This window comes from Littorina saxatilis, linkage group LG7 (genome assembly GCF_037325665.1).
Source record: "Littorina saxatilis isolate snail1 linkage group LG7, US_GU_Lsax_2.0, whole genome shotgun sequence".
NCBI lineage: Eukaryota > Metazoa > Mollusca > Gastropoda > Littorinimorpha > Littorinidae > Littorina > Littorina saxatilis.
The window spans coordinates 46238033-46254212 of NC_090251.1; the positions used below are offsets into that span (position 1 = coordinate 46238033).

General features: G+C 40.7%; 1 protein-coding gene across 2 annotated transcripts; it reads right to left on the reverse strand.

Moving 5' to 3' along the window:
• Nucleotides 1-252: 252 nt before the first annotated feature.
• Nucleotides 253-16180, reverse strand: LOC138971603 (RNA-binding protein 1-like). Of its 2 annotated transcripts, none has more exons than XM_070344362.1 (5): nt 16131-16180; nt 14343-14552; nt 12194-12367; nt 9601-9741; nt 253-6922 (listed from the first exon to the last, which is right to left on the reverse strand). In XM_070344362.1, exons 2-5 carry the CDS (start codon nt 14549-14551, stop codon nt 6916-6918), a joined length of 531 nt encoding a protein of 176 aa, XP_070200463.1. In that variant the 5' UTR covers nt 14552; nt 16131-16180; the 3' UTR covers nt 253-6915. The 2 variants fall into 2 exon arrangements, 1 of the variants encoding a protein (XP_070200463.1); XR_011457306.1 differs by lacking the exon at nt 253-6922 and adding an exon at nt 10727-10944.

Genomic DNA, 16180 nt, shown 5'->3' on the forward strand with positions numbered 1-16180 from the left:
ATCTTTACTTCTCCTACGGGATTTTGTGACACAATTGTGAGAATGTATAAATATGTATTTTCCCCGTTTCACTTTAAATGTTTATCGCACACAATATCAGATCGCATGTGCGCATGTGTTTGTGTGCACATATATGTGAGCTCAGATACAAGTAATAATGAGCTGAGATCAGGCACCCAAATATTTAAAGTAAGCCAGTAAACCACACACACACACACTCTCTCTTTCTCAAAATCCAAATGTACAGAATACTGCAAATTCCTACTTTAATAACAACCTGAATGCAAGAAAAAACTTTCACAAGAAACAAAATAATCCCTGAACAGATTTTTCCACACAAAGCATTTATTACAAAACCAACGGCTGTTTTCAATTATGCATATTCTGTGCGCTAGCAGAGTGAGAAATCCAATAACGTGATCACAATGCAAGCTTACAATGAAGAAATCTCAAAGCAAACAATGAGCAGCAGGCACGAGTGGTGTGAAGAAAAAGCAGAGATCAAAACTGCTACTTTATTTTTTTGCTATGCAGACCTGGGAACCCCTGTTTTGCACTTGGAGTATTCTCAAACAAACGTATTTTTTGAAAAATGAGCGTAATCCACATAGCATTTGAACATCCATGATTCAAACATGCTTTCCATGCGTCCGTCACAGGATTAATTAAGTTTAAAACCACATGCGTCTTTCAATATTTACTGACAAAAACTGTAATCATGTGTCAAAATACTAGATCAGCTTCGGGATGCGCTTGTGAAGAAAAGTAGTCTAGGAATTTTTTCTCGTCAATTTTTTTCCCCACTGACCTTACTCATCGTATTCTAGACAATCATGCGTACAAAATACGGCAAAATCGTATGGGTTCCCAGGTCTGCAACACTAAACAATACCAACATTTTTTGGCTAAGACTTCAACTCAAACAAAACATCCCCAAAATTATTTTGGTAAGGATTCAGCTCAAATTAACCATCGCCCTAGGCACTCTGCAAAAAAAATTAAAAATACATGTGCACAAAAATGCATTTGAAATGACAGTCATGTGCACTAAAATGCATTTGAAATGACAGCCATGTGCACAAAAATGCATTTGAAATGACAGTCATGTGCACTAGAAATGCATTTCAAATGACAGTCGTGTGGACTGAAATGCATTTGAAATGACAGTCGTGTGCACTAAAATGCATTTGAAATGACGGTCGTGTGCACTAAAAATGCATTTGAAATGACAGTTGTGTGCACCAAAATACATTTGAAATGAGTCGTGTACAGCAAAATGCATTTGAAATGACAATCATGTACAGCAAAATGCATTTGAAATGACAGTCGTGTGCACTCAAATGCAATTGAAATGACAGTTAGGTGCACTAAAAATGCATTTGAAATGAGTCGTGTACAGCAAAATGCACTTGAAATGACAATCATGTACAGCAAAATGCATTTGAAATGACAGTCGTGTGCACTCAAATGCAATTGAAATGACAGTTGTGTGCACTAAAAATGCATATAATATGACAGTTGTGTGCACCAAAATGCATTTGAAATGACAGTCGTGTGCACTAAAAAGCATTCAAAATGGAAATCAAGGAATCATAGCATTCAATAGCTGCGCAAAAAGTGTTCAAGCACCTTCAAGTTCAAGACAATCTTGCATATTTTTTTTGCAATCACAATAAAGAAGGCTTGGCATTTTTGCATGGTTTACAGGAACAAATATGTTAAAAATGACATAAAATAAATGGAACCCCATTTTCAAGACTGACACTTTTATTTTTAGAGAATCAGGTCTAAAATGTAACGTAAATCTACATGGACAGAGAATGTGAGAAAGCAAGGCCTCACAAGCTGGGGAGGGGGTTGATGGTCCACTAAGAAGAGTTCCACTGTCAGATTTTCACACGGAAACTTTTAATGTCCAAGCGACGCTAAACAAAAATTGACCAAATGTATAATTTTATTAAAATCTTCAGAGCCATCTGTTCAAGCACCAGAAACATTCAAGAGGTTTAGATTCAACCATTTCGATGTAATGCTCCATCTTAAAAACAATCGAACAGCAGACCACTGAATACTGTAGGTACGTGTATTCCTAACCTTGAAGGATTTGTGCCATGTGGCTAATTCTGTAGTGAACAATGATTCTGAACAGATTGCCTTCCACAGAGCTTTATAAAGTTTTAAAAAATGCAATTTGAATCCTATCTAAAAGGGCTTCATATATTTCAGGCTACCTTAAAAAGCGTACGTTCTTGCAGATAAACCATGCAGAACCTAACTCACTCAACATTTTTAATATGTTGTATTCAGATACAAAAACAAACAAAAACAAAAACACCATTGTGTAAACACTGTATTCAGACTGTAAGGCCAAAACAAAACAAAAAAGTCTGTTTACGGTAACCCGACCGACCCTATTTTTTTCGCGCGACCCTAGACTTTTTTTGGCATTTGGGGGTAAAAAATAAAAAAAATAAAAATTAAATCTTTTGTTTTTTTGGCAAAATAACGTAAAAATATGGTTTTGGGGGAAAAAAAAAAAAAAAAAAAAATTAATCCCCACCTACCGACCCTATTTTTTTTGCCTATGTTACCGTAAACAGACCTTTTTTTTTTCTCCTTCTTCTTCAGCGTTCCAGAATTGTCTGGTTACGTGTGAGCTCGTTTGCCCATTTGGGTTCCCCACACTATACTCTGAGAGCATAGTCAGCTTCACTCCGCTTTCGTTGAGTAGGCATGCTGGGTATTTTCGTGTTTCTTTAACCCACCGAACTCTGACATGGATTACAGGATCTTTTCCGTGCGCACTTGGTCTTGTGCTTGCGTGTACACACGAAGGGGGTTAAGTCACTAGCAGGTCTGCACACAAGTTGACCTGGGAGATCGGAAAAATCTCCACTCTTAACCCACCAGGCGGCAGCGACCGGGATTCGAACTCACGACCTCCCGATTAGGAGGCCGACGTCTTACCACTACGCCACTGCGCCCGTCTTTTTTCGCCTAATATTGTCTGTCGCCTGAGGGTAAGCAGAAGGAGTGTTAACGTGACAAATGAAACTGTTCATTTGGTCGCTCCAAAAGATGTCAAACTCAAAGTCTGTTTTTGAAAACTTATGTAAGATCATACTTCTGTGTATAGACAATAGTAACACTAACACTCCCTTTTTTTTATCATGCCACACAAGGTATAGCACTAAAAAAGACTTTGACCTGCTTTTAAGGGGAACAAAATTCACATATTTTTGTGTGTACATGTACACACACACAAACACAGCCACAAACAGCTCCATTCACACACTCACCCTTGCACTTTTCAAATCTAAGCCTTGCACAGCATCTGACATAGCAAAATATGTAAAGCAGCTCACACTTCAATAGACAATAGTTATGCTCTCTTAAACCTACACCAAACTGGAAAAACACAATCAATCATGATAATCAATCATCTTAGCTGAAACATGTTATCTGATTTTCTTCATTAAAACTTGTTAAAACCAGCCCAATATCAACTTTGAAAATTTAAAGGAAAGATGTCAAAGTCTGTTTTTGAGAACTTATGTAAGATCATACTACTGTGTATAGACAATAGTAACACCAACACTCCTTTTTTGGCTCACGTAAGTGTAGCCTATTCGATCGTCATTTTTGTCTGTCTGTGTGTATGTATGTATGTATGTCCGTCTGTGGTAGAAACTTTAACATTTGACTAAACACCGAAATACTCATTTTACCTGGTTATTTTTCAAACACCATCTTCAAACTATTGAAGTAATGATGAACATTTTGTCGGCATGTGTGTAGTTAAAGTGTGTATCCAAAGAAAACAGGTGGTGGGGGGTTTTGAGGGGGTAAAAGCAGGTGACTGGTTTGTGTCGTGTGTGGTATGTAGACCAGGTCAGGGGTCAAGATCTGGTCAGGTCGCGTGAAGGATTGTGGTATAGATTCACTTTTCAGTTTTCACCTCTGCATTCGCCGATTCGGGGAAGGCGATTTCACATTGTTCGGTTTCTTAGCTCCAGAAAAATAGATAAAAAAGATTTCCTACAGTTTGTTCTGCACAGCGTGTTTCCAGTGTCTGCGCGAGGAAGAGCTGTCGAAAGTGCAGTGTCGATCTGGCAGTCGTGTCCCCATTAAGTACAGACAGATCTAGTGTCTCCCACTCTTACAACGTGTCACCTAAGCTTACTGATAATCCGTTTTGTTTAATTTCTTTTTATTTCAGCAGACACGGATATCAAACACAGTGCTAGGCAGTCACCTCTAGTGAAATGAGTTGATCTAAAGTGCCTGTAATGTTTGGATGTCTTTGTTCTTGGTTCGGTTTATGTGAATTTCAAGACTTGCAGTAGAGTCTCAAGTTTGCTCTGCCCGTATAGAACTGTCCACCATTTATTTGAACATGCAGATATAAGGAAACGGAATAAATCTGTTCTCAAAGTCAACATTATTTCGATTTTGCCTCAGTTTCAAAACATGCTCTGTCATGGTTCTGTCTGTCAAATTTGGTACCTTGCAACAACTTCATTAAATTTAAGACAGTTTTTGAATGCTAGATCTACCTAGATCTATATCACATTTCATTCCAGACTCCTCTCTTTGATTGTACTGTTCGCTGTTTACGCACTTTCATGATTCGCTAATGTCTGTAACGTTTGGTCAACTTACCTTGCAACAGCTAATTGCTTGTCTTTGTTGGTATTTTTTTTCAAGGCAGCACAACGTAAGATAGCTTCTTTTGGACAGCAGGTAGAATGCGAGTTTTGAGACAACAGTTGTCCAAAGAAAGCTTGCTGTGGAATTTTGTTCCACATAATGGTACATGTGATTCTGTATTTTTCTGCGGTTAATGTTAAAGCTTAATGGTTTTTTTCTCCTCTGTTGGTTTCTTCCTCCTGAGTTGATTGTTATCACTCAAACAAGACCATCAGAGAGTACCTCAGTTGCTTCTCAAAATGGACTGTGAATAGTGTGTTGACTGTGTTGACCGTCAGAATTATTTTAAGAACCAGGCTGCTGCAGTCAGTTGACATGTTTCACATATTGTAGGGTTCCCATGCTGCATGGGTAAAGTGGCTTGTATAACCCGACTATTCAGTATCAAAACACTGTTTATATTTGTGTAGGTTGTAGTCATCACAACTAATCGCATTTTGCCTTTTGTTTCAGAAAGGAGGATAAGCTACAAGATCGACCCTATGTCAGACATGCCTCAGCCACATGACGACTTCCAAATTTAGATCCACTCGGCATGGTGACAAGTCTTGATGAAAAGTATAAGACTGAGGACAGCAGTGGAAAAAGTGGCCACATGGCAGGTACCTATTGCTTTGTGTCTGCAGTGCAAAAGACAGATAAGCTGATGGTAGATTTCCAAATGAACACAGTACCCGCAGATCTACTGCGCGGGCAAGCTACAATCCAGGGCAGAGAAAACGGCAGCGTTGTAACCCAACTCTTCATGTGTTTCCATATCTTTAACTCTTAGTCGTATGACAATTCCAAGAATATATTATCTTGATACGCAAGCTCTAGGGTAGGTTAATGATTGTAGATAAGCTTTGCCATAATTATGCTGATGCAGTTTAAAAGTGTGTATGTGTGCGTGTGAGAGGATTGCACAAGATCTCCTTCAGGGACAACTACACCAACAACAAATACACAGTCATTTTATCTGTTTGCCTTCTTTTGAAAATTATACATGGAGTAGATATGATGCATTAGTTTTAACTGTGTGTGTGTGTGTGTGTGTGTGTGTGTGTGTGTGTGTGTGTGTGTGTGTGTGTGTGTGTGTGTGTGTGCGCGCGCGTGCGTGTGTGTGCGTGTGACGGAGTGATTGAGTTTGTGTTACTGTTTGTCTATTTCTTACGGGAGCCTTGAAGGCTTCGCCTCTTGTTTTATCATGCCACACAAGGTATAGCACTAAAAAAAAACTTTGACCTGCTTTTAAGGGGAACAAAATTCACATATTCTTGTGCGTACATGTACACACACACAAACACAGCCACACACAGCTCCATTCACACACTCACCCTTGCACTTTTCAAATCTAAGCTTTGCACAGCATCTGACATAGCAAAATATGTAAAGCAGCTCACACTTCAATAGACAATAGTTATGCTCTCTTAAAGGCATATTAACTCGATGAATATACACGCTAATTGCTTTACCAACAGCTGGAGACATGCTAAATTAAGTTCCCTGCAAAATATTGTGGTCTAGGACCCCTTAAATGTTGAGATATTTGAATTTTTATTTTGATCTAGATCGTCCTATTTATAGATTTGCCAACAGAGGGAACGTTGACGCAAGGGAAATAACTCCGCGTCTTTGTTGACATCCTCACTTTTTCAGAGGCTAGAACAAGCTGTAATGCATGTATATGGTCCGCGCATTGCGACATATCGTCATTATATGGCCTTATGATGCATTTGACATCGATTGTGGGCAAACTACACTTTGTAAACACGGGAGCGCGTACATATGCCTTTAAACCTACGCCAAACTGGAAAAACAAAATCAATCATGATAATCAATCATCTTAGCTGAAACATGTTATCTGATTTTCTTCATTAAAACTTGTTAAAACCAGCCCAATATCAACTTTGGAAACTTAAAGGAAAAACAGAAACAACTTAACCCATACACCTACCCTTACAGAGAAGTACAGAAACACTGCATGAAAGAAGACTGGCGCACACATGCACACACACAACAATATACACAGTCACACACTTACCATAAGAACAGACAGAACAAAATGGACAGGATAAAATTTTGATTGAGCCTTTTCTCTGTTCATGTCTGATTCTTTCAAAACTGCCCAGCAAACAAGCAAACATAACACTGAATTTCATAAAGAGGAACTCTCTCCAAAGATTGCCAAGGATGTTCTGGTACCAGCAGTAGATCAACAGGAGATCAGTATCTGAAAGCAAACACACCCGTCATGAGGAAACTTTACCACCTAATATTTCTTCAGAAGGAGCAGAGTATGTGGGGACTTTTTAGTTTTTGTTTGTTTGTTATGATACATTGTAAGTTATTCAGATTAAAACATTACAAGAATCTCGATAGTAATATGCTACCATCCCTTCTACTTAAAGCATCTGGTACACATCACACAACGCAGCCTTGAAAACAAATTATCTTCCCTTCTTATATTTCAGAAAGTGCCATGAAGAAATATCAAATATCAAAACCCGGCACTTTCTTATTTAAACCTGCTAATGCAAGTGATTTGCTGTGCACCCTCGGGATGAAAATAGAGTGGAACGTACGATAAAAGGACACCCTTCCCAGGACCTGCCCAAAGTCCCTAACTTGTATGTGGCCTGATACAATTAATGGGAGTACAGGGGGTGTCTTTTATTGGGGCGTCCTCTAATAAAAGTGGCCGTGAAAGGACACCTTTGGGACCAAAGAAGTGTCCCTGCATTGCAGGTAGTCTGATACAGACAATGGGAGTTCAGGGGGTGTCTTTTATTGGGGCGTCCTCTAATAAAAGTGGCCGTGAAAGGACACCTTTGGGACCAAAGAAGTGTCCCTGCATTGCAGGTAGTCTGATACAGACAATGGGAGTTCAGGGGGTGTCTTTTATTGGGGCGTCCTCTAATAAAAGTGGCCGTGAAAGGACACCTTTGGGACCAAAGAAGTGTCCCTGCATTGCAGGTAGTCTGATACAGACAATGGGAGTTCAGGGGGTGTCTTTTATTGGGGCGTCCTCTAATAAAAGTGGCCGCGAAAGGACACCTTTGGGACCAAAGAAGTGTCCCTGCATTGCAGGTGGCCTGATACAGACAGTGGGAGTACAGGGGGTGTCTTTTATTGGGGTGTCCTCTAATAAAAGTGGCCGCGAAAGGACACCTTTGGGACCAAAGAAGTGTCCCGGCATTGCAGGTGGTCTGATACAGACAATGGGAGTACAGGGGGTGTCTTTTATTGGGGTGTCCTCTAATAAAAGTGGCCGCGAAAGGACACCTTTGGGACCGAAGAAGTGTCCCGGCATTGCAGGTGGTCTGATACAGACAATGGGAGTACAGGGGGTGTCTTTTATTGGGGTGTCCTCTAATAAAAGTGGCCGCGAAAGGACACCTTTGGGACCAAAGAAGTGTCCCTATATTGCAGGTGGCCTGATACAGACAATGGGAGTACAGGGGGTGTCTTTTATTGGGGCGTCCTCTAATAAAAGTAGCCGTGAAAGGACACCTTTAGGACCAAAGAAGTGTCCCTGCATTGCAGGTGGTCTGATACAGACAATGGGAGTACAAGGGGTGTCTTTTATTGGGAGGTGTCCTCTAATTAAAGTGGCCGTGAAAGGACACCTTTGGGTCCAAAGAAGTGTCCCTGCATTGCAGGTGGCCTGATAGACAATGGGAGTACAGGGGGTGTCTTTTATTGGGAGGTGCCCTCTAATCAAAGTGGCCGTGAAAGGACACCTTTGGGACCAAAGAAGTGTCCCTGCATTGCAGGTGGCCTGATACAGACAATGGGAGTACAGGGGGTGTCTTTTATTGGGGCGTCCTCTAATAAAAGTGGCCGTGAAAGGACACCTTTGGGACCAAAGAAGTGTCCCTGCATTGCAGGTAGTCTGATACAGACAATGGGAGTTCAGGGGGTGTCTTTTATTGGGAGGTGTCCTCTAATAAAAGTGGCCGTGAAAGGACACCTTTGGGACCAAAGAAGTGTCCCTGCATTGCAGGTGGCCTGATACAGAGAGTGGGAATACAGGGGATCTTTTATTCGGAGGTGTCCTCTCATCAGAGGGGCAACATAAGGGCATCCTCGGGACCACTAAAAGTGCCCCTACCATGTAGGTGGCCTGAGACAGACAAGGGGACTACAGGAGGCTTTCCTTATTGGGATGTGTCCTCTCATCAGAGGGGCCATGACAGGACACTTGGGACCAGCCGAAAGTGTCATTACGTTGCAGGTGGCCTGATACAGACAAGGGGATCACAGAAGATGGTTTATTTTTGGGGGGAGCTGTCCCCTAATCAGATGGGCCTCACATTATAGGCAGTCAGACCTGCGTGCAACGATCACCCAAGGGATCAATCAAAACTGGGGTTGCTATCGACAGGTGATTGTTATGGGAAGGTGATTTATATATATAATGAATCAGACTTTGGTATTGGTGACAATTGGGGGTGGTCACTTTGGTAGGTTGACATTTTACAGTTAAAACAAGTAGCTTCTGAAACTGGATCAAAAATCGTTAACATAAAACAAAAAAGGTCATACGCTGTATGGATCAAGTAGAAATTATGTACAAAAAATGAAATCAGTCACTAAACTGGCTTCCAAAAGTTCTAGGATAGTAGACTGCTTGTGATTATCCTATCAATTATTTTGCTAAATTATCAAACCAAACAGGCATAATACATCTTCTCCAATGTGAATTCTGATCTTTGGCAGTGATTCAACCTTTCTGCAACCAGTATTGAAGAATGACTCATATTTATGAAAATCTAAATTTTAAAAATGTTAAACAAAAATTTTTTGATAATCCTTTGGGATGACAGTTATAGACAGGTGGTCTTTATCCAGATGTCGTTGCCAGGACAAGTATGACTGTAGCCCTGTGTCAAGGAATGAGCGCCTTACTTGCTACGACTGACGCTGCGGCTTGCACTTCGGTTGCGGTCTCTGCTGCCACTTCGGTAACGGTCTCTGCTGCCATTACGCTTGGTGTAAGCGGGAGAGTCGGACCTGCTGCGAGATCTACCTCTGCGTGGAGAAGGGGACCTGCAAGCATGATAACAGCCGTTTTAACTATCAAGATATTCTTCATTGCCATACATAGCTTTTACGTTGTTGTTGTCTTTTAACCAAACATCTAAAAAGCATATATGCTGCACAGGATTGACAAACTCAGGAGATTGACTTTACAATACCGCTGTTGTGCTCAGCTACCCTGCATTGAAACTGAAAGTGTGTGTGTGTGAAGGCGCATAAGTGTGTGTGTGTGTGTGTGTGTGTGAGTGTGTGTGTGTGTGAGTGTGTGTGTGTGTGTGTATGTGTGTGAAGGTACATGTGTGTGTGTGTGTGCACATGCATAAGTGTGTGTGTGTGTGCATAAGTGTGTGTGTGTGTGTGTGTGCATATGTGCATAAGTGTGTGTGTCTGTATGTGCAAAATCCACCCCAGCTTCACTGTAACCAATCACTGAATCTCAGCAAGTACAACAGCAGTGTAAATTATAACCAGAATAATCATACAAACTTTTTTAAATAGGAGTAAAAAATTGCCCTGACAAAAGCAACAGCAGGCACCATCAAAAAGGTCACCGCAGCAGCCACCAGTGCTACTCACTACTGCCGCTACATGTAGGAACTACCACCGGCCCAATCATGGCAACAGACAATATACAGTCTACCCACACATCCGCAATACCATAATTGCACAGTATAATGCAAGGATGAAAAGGGAGAGAAAGAAAACAAAAACCCACGTGTGTCCTGTTTTTGTAAACTACACTATCGTAAAGACATCAAAACGTCTTTCCTCAAAATAATATTTTTAAATGTTATTACAGCCACTCTCATTGAAACTTTTACGTAACAGTACCCCTCTTTTTAACCAAAGATTTTGCTGAAACTAGCAAAGATCCCATTAATTGAAAAAAATAACTATAATAATAAATTCACGAAAAAACACACGCACACAAAAAACATCAATTGCAAAAAGCAAAATAAAAATCCGAATATAACTAGTCATCTCCAGTATTTACTAAACAACGCAACGTCGCCGTGACAATGCTGGGATGACCGCCTCGTGTCTCCAGTAGAAAAGATTGGCAGACAGATGGGAAGCGAGATGACAGAATGTTGCTATGGTGACGCGTATGGAGGGAAGGGTGACACAGCTGAAATCAGTGTCGAAAGGGAGCCTAGGCTGTTGGTGGGGTAGAGATGCCCTGCTGAGCGCTGAGTAACATTGAGCTTGAGCCTGGAAGTGGTTTAATGAATATTCAGCATGTACGGAAATGTCTCTCCTGTTCTTACACAGTGTAAACCCAGTTAAATCTGCCACCAAATTGGGCCCTCCTTGTTAACATTTTGCTTTCTGCATTGTTTGTCCTTTTCATTTCTGCCCAAACTCAAAACAAAACAGTTATGTAAATGTTTTTTTTATGTTTTTTTTACTTCAACAGACTAGTTAGAATGTCAACAACACCAAGATAAGCAAATGCTTAGACGACTTACCTTTCGTCATATGTATATTATGAATTTAAAAAATGTTGATTTCCTCCTCACTGACTCAAACTGAATCCCAATGCCACCTTTATCAATCCATTAGGTATACAATCCTACAAACATACCAGAGATACAAACTTGCCTTACCCCCTCCCCCCCCCCACCCCACCCCATCACCAGATTTGTACATTACTCAACACCCTCCAGATTTTGAAAAAAGGGAGAGAAAAATCACACAACCACAGGTTTTTGTGGGTGTTTTATTTGCCCAGTTGCAGCCAAGTTGACTCCATCGATACTGGCCTGATGAAATCAAAAATGTGTACTCAGACACTTGAGTGACCTCCTTTTTCTGACACTAGGACATCATAAAGTGATGTCACCACCAATAGTCTATCGAAGACTTAAATACCCCAGACACCAAGCTGTGACTTCAAGTCAAACAATGACATAAACGGGAGCGTAGGACGTTGGCTTTATGTGTGGCAGGTTTGGGTTTCTAATTTAGGCTTCACTTGTGGGTTAATGGTGGAGATTTTTCCCATCTCCCAAATCAACTGATCTGCTGACCTGCTTGTGTCTTATCCCCCTGTTTGTGTACACGCAAGCACAAGACCAAGTACACACAAGAAAGATCCTGTAATCCATGTCAGAGATTGGTGAGTAGATAACAAAACAAACCAGTCTGCAAAAACAAAGACAACTAAAGTTTCTTAACTAATTTTTAACTACGGTAATTGATCTTTAAGTGTTAAATTGTCAACACATTTCAGTATCCACATTTATCAAACCTATTCATAAAAATCAAAAATGATGTAAAATTAAAAAGGCAAGTTATTTCATAAAGAAAACATTTACATCAACTATGTCAAGATCTAAATATTCCATAAACTAACCTTGTAATTTGATTCTTAATTTTGGACATGTTCATCAGATTTTCTTCAGGGAAAAAAAAGAAAGAAAAAGAAACAAAACAATGTTTCAACAAAAAAGATGCTTACCTGCGTGACGAGCGGTAATCGTCATATCTTGGTCCCCCCCTAGGTGATCCACCACGGCGGCCTCCCCACCCTGGTGATCCACCACGACGACCTCCTCCTCCTCCTCCTCCCCCTCCTCGGGACCTGCTGCGTCCAGAGGACATTTCAACCTTTGCTCTCCTCCCATTTATACGTCTGAAAGTGAAATTCATGTGCAAAATTGAAATACAGTTGGGGCGGGGATGTAGCTCAGTCGGTAGCGTGCTGGATTTGTATCCAGTTGGCCGCTGTCAGCGTGAGTTCGTCCCCACTTTCGGCGAGAGATTTATTTCTGAGTCAACTTTGTGTGCAGACTCTCCTCGGTGTCCGAACACCCCCGTGTGTACACGCAAGCACAAGACCAAGTGCGCAACGAAAAAGATCCTGTAATCCATGTCAGAGTTCGGTGGGTTATAGAAACACGAAAATACCCAGCATGCTTCCTCCGAAAACGGCGTATGGCTGCCTAAATGGCGGGGTAAAAAAACGGTCATACACGTAAAATTCCACTCGTGCAAAAAACACGAGTGTACGTGGGAGTTTCAGCCCACGAACGCAGAAGAAGAAGAAGAAGAAGAAATACAGTTGAACCCTCCCTTACTTTAGGACCCGCAATTTTAAGACCTCCCCCTTTTTTGTACGACTTTCTGTTTAGGCCACCAAAACAAATAGTCTGTTTACGGTATCCCGACCGACCCTATATTTTCGCGCGACCCTAGACTTTTTGGGGGCATTTGGGGAAAAAAAAAATCTACGAAAAAAAATAAACAAAAAAATCTACGACAAAAAATTAAAATAAATAAAGTCTTTGTTTTTTTAGGCAAAATAACTTAATGTGTTTTTTTTTTAGAAAGAAAAAAAAATAAATAAAAAAAAATAAATCCCGACCTACCGACCGTAAACAGACTATGGTTTTTTTTGGCCTTATAATGTATGTAAATTTATTTTCATTGTAATATTTTCTCACTTTCAGGGCCTGAATTTCTCTCTTTTTTTTTTAGGTCTTCAAGGAGGGGCTCTGCTTTATATGGTTCTTTATTTTGTGTTTAGTGTAGTTGCTCATAAATATTAAAACTCTTTAAATCTAAAGAAAATCTGAAGTTAGACCAATTAAAAACCACTGCACTTCACAGCAGATGACCGGCACGGTTGGCCTAGTGGTAAGGCGTCCGCCCCGTGATCGGGAGGTCGTGGGTTCGAACCCCGGCCGGGTCATACCTGAGACTTTTTTGGCAATCTAGTGGCTGCTCCGCCTGGCGTCTGGCATTATGGGGTTAGTGCTAGGACTGGTTGGTCCGGTGTCAGAATAATGTGAGTAGGTGAGACATGAAGCCTGTGCTGCGACTTCTGTCTTGTGTGTGGCTCACGTTATATGTCAAAGCAGCACCGCCATGATATGACCCTTTGTGGTCGGCTGGGCGTTAAGCAAACAAACAAACATACAAACACAGCAGATGTTCTATTTTCACCAGCATATGGTTGTGTGACAAGATGATAGGGTAGTCCCCTGTTCACAGCAGCAGCTGCTCTTCACAAAATTTTCTGCAATCTTGAGGTGAGCTATTTAGTATATTATACCTCTCTGTTTATTGACTCCCGGTTAGTTGTGGCACCTGTGAACTTTAGTTGCATGGAAAACAGTTATTTCAAAAATGAATAATCCAGCAGGTGACACTTTTAAATATCTGCTGGTTCAAAAACAATCACTGTACATGTATGTCTTTTTGAAAACAATAGTTTAAGATTAAATAAAACCTTTGCAATATTTAGCAGGAGATAAAAAAAAAACTCAAATAATCCAGGTGTCACTTTTAAACATCCACTGGTTCTAAAACTGTCTGGTTACAGGTTTGAATCCCGGCAGGAACAGACACAGGTCAACTTTATGTGCAAACTCAGAGACGGTTTCACAGTGGCACGTAAAAGACCTTGGTCATTCTACCATAAACGCAGGTGGCTGATAACACCTAAACATGCATATGCCCGGGTAGCGAGACTCTTATTGCTGCTAGCTTTCCACTGGGAGGAAGCGACCCAAATTTCCCCGCATTGGGATAATAAAGTATATAAAATGAAATGAAAAAAAAATTTAAAAAAGATAAAGGACTACATGTACTTTTTACACACTTACACGCCATCTAATGCTCTGACGGCGTCCTCTGCATCTCTGGGATCATCAAATTCCACAAAGGCAAACCCAGCTGGTCTTCTGGCAACCCATACATTTTTTAAAGTTCCGTATTTGGAGAATTTCTCTTCAAGTTCATGTTTTGGGCAGCCATGACCCAACTCTCCAACGTAAACTTTGCAAGAAATGTCGAACTCTCTTGGGTGTGCCATCCTGGAACATAAAGCATCACAGTTCACACCCTAGTAAGAATATATTCTTGTACTGTGGCTTGTATAGTTTTCATCATATCCGGTTAAATCTTGAACACAATGATTTATTTATTAGGACAGTAAGGGAAACTCGTATCTGGTAGTGGTACATCTCATTTACTTGACAACTGCCATGTAAGTAGGTTCCTTTCTGTTCAAAAGAAAAGGAGCTCTGCATCAAAAATAAACTCTGAATTTGTTGCCAGTGTCAAAAGATAACTTTAGCAGAAGGTTGGTCCATACTCTGTGGGTGCACCTCCTGTAGGCGTTTTACCTGTATACAGGGAATGCACCCAGCGCATTTTCTGTAGCGTTTCGCCGATCTTGCTGAAAGTGAAAGTCACATGATGCCTAGGAACATCCGTAGAATTAAAAAAACTCTTTTCTTTTTCCCTTGATGACGAGTAGATTTGATCCAGTGTTCCAATTCTTTATTGAAAAATGGGAAAATCCATCAAATCCTCCTTGGAAATGCATTCTGGATGTCCTTGAAGGGAAGCAACACTGAGGTGTGTCACACACTTGGCACAAGATTGACCAATACAGTGGAACCCCCTTTTAAGACCCCCAATTTATGACTCCCTCCTTTTTAAGACCTTGTTTTCTCAGACTTTCTGTTCATAACCTCTGTAAAATTACCCTTATGTTAAGACTCCCTCCTTTTTAAGACCTGATTTTCTCAGATGTTTGGAGGTCTTAAATGGGGGTTCCACTGTATCATACTTTTCTACAGGAAATCCCCCAGGTACATTCCCTGTATACAGGAAAAACGCCTGCAGAAAGTGCACCTCCAGGAATATGTACCCACTTTTGGTCGACTTAGACCCCTTCCGCATAACTTAATGGAAAATTCAAGGACAGTGTCCAAAATTAACGCTGTCATCGGCTTGCTATGTACTTATGTCCCTTGAACATGAAAAAGCATATTTATAAATACATAAAGTTTACAAAATTTTCTTAAAATCAAAGCCAAACTTTTTGCTTTTCTCAATGCCACAGGTTTTAACACATGGTTTCGGGGTTCTCTTCATCTACAATGGTATGTTGTATTTAACACTTTCTGTTAAATGTTTAAAGTTAGGGGGGAAAAGTTAGCCAGTCCCCTGGAGAGTGTATCACGGTAAATTTTGGGATGGCGTTTCCTGTTCAGTGTCCTTTATCTTCAGTTCATTTTCACAAATCATTATAAGAGTGAGAACCTCATCTGTTGAAGTATTCAACCGATCTGTTTATTGCACTGTATTTTGCCAGGATCAAATAAACTCAAAACAACTGAAAGCTGGCAAAGATGACTCTAAAAACCAAGCGAACTGCGGTGTGTTTTTTCATGTCAAGTTATCTACGCCTAAGACAGAAGAGAGCATTTGATGTTCGATCCTTCCAGAACATTAACAGGATCTGCTTTACTAATTCAATAGATCAGTAACCCAAAGAGGTGGTGCGTAAGTCAATGCACACTATGTACAAATCATACATTCAGTGGCTTTGAAATTAAAGAAAAAAATCTTCGAACTCTGGCTCAGAGTCGAACATGTCTCACCTAAGTTCTCCACGCGAACATAAAGGGCGGCTACTCTATCGTTAACTGTG

Bases quoted from the DNA above. Each gene is read 5' to 3' on its own strand.
- LOC138971603 (XM_070344362.1), bottom strand. From the start codon at position 14,551: ATGGCACACCCAAGAGAGTTCGACATTTCTTGCAAAGTTTACGTTGGA. The intron at 12,368-14,342 runs GTAAGTGTGTAA...TTTCACTTTCAG, and splicing joins GTCAGAGCATTAGATGGCGT to ACGTATAAATGGGAGGAGAG. The intron at 9,742-12,193 runs GTAAGCATCTTT...TCATGCTTGCAG, and splicing joins GATTACCGCTCGTCACGCAG to GTCCCCTTCTCCACGCAGAG.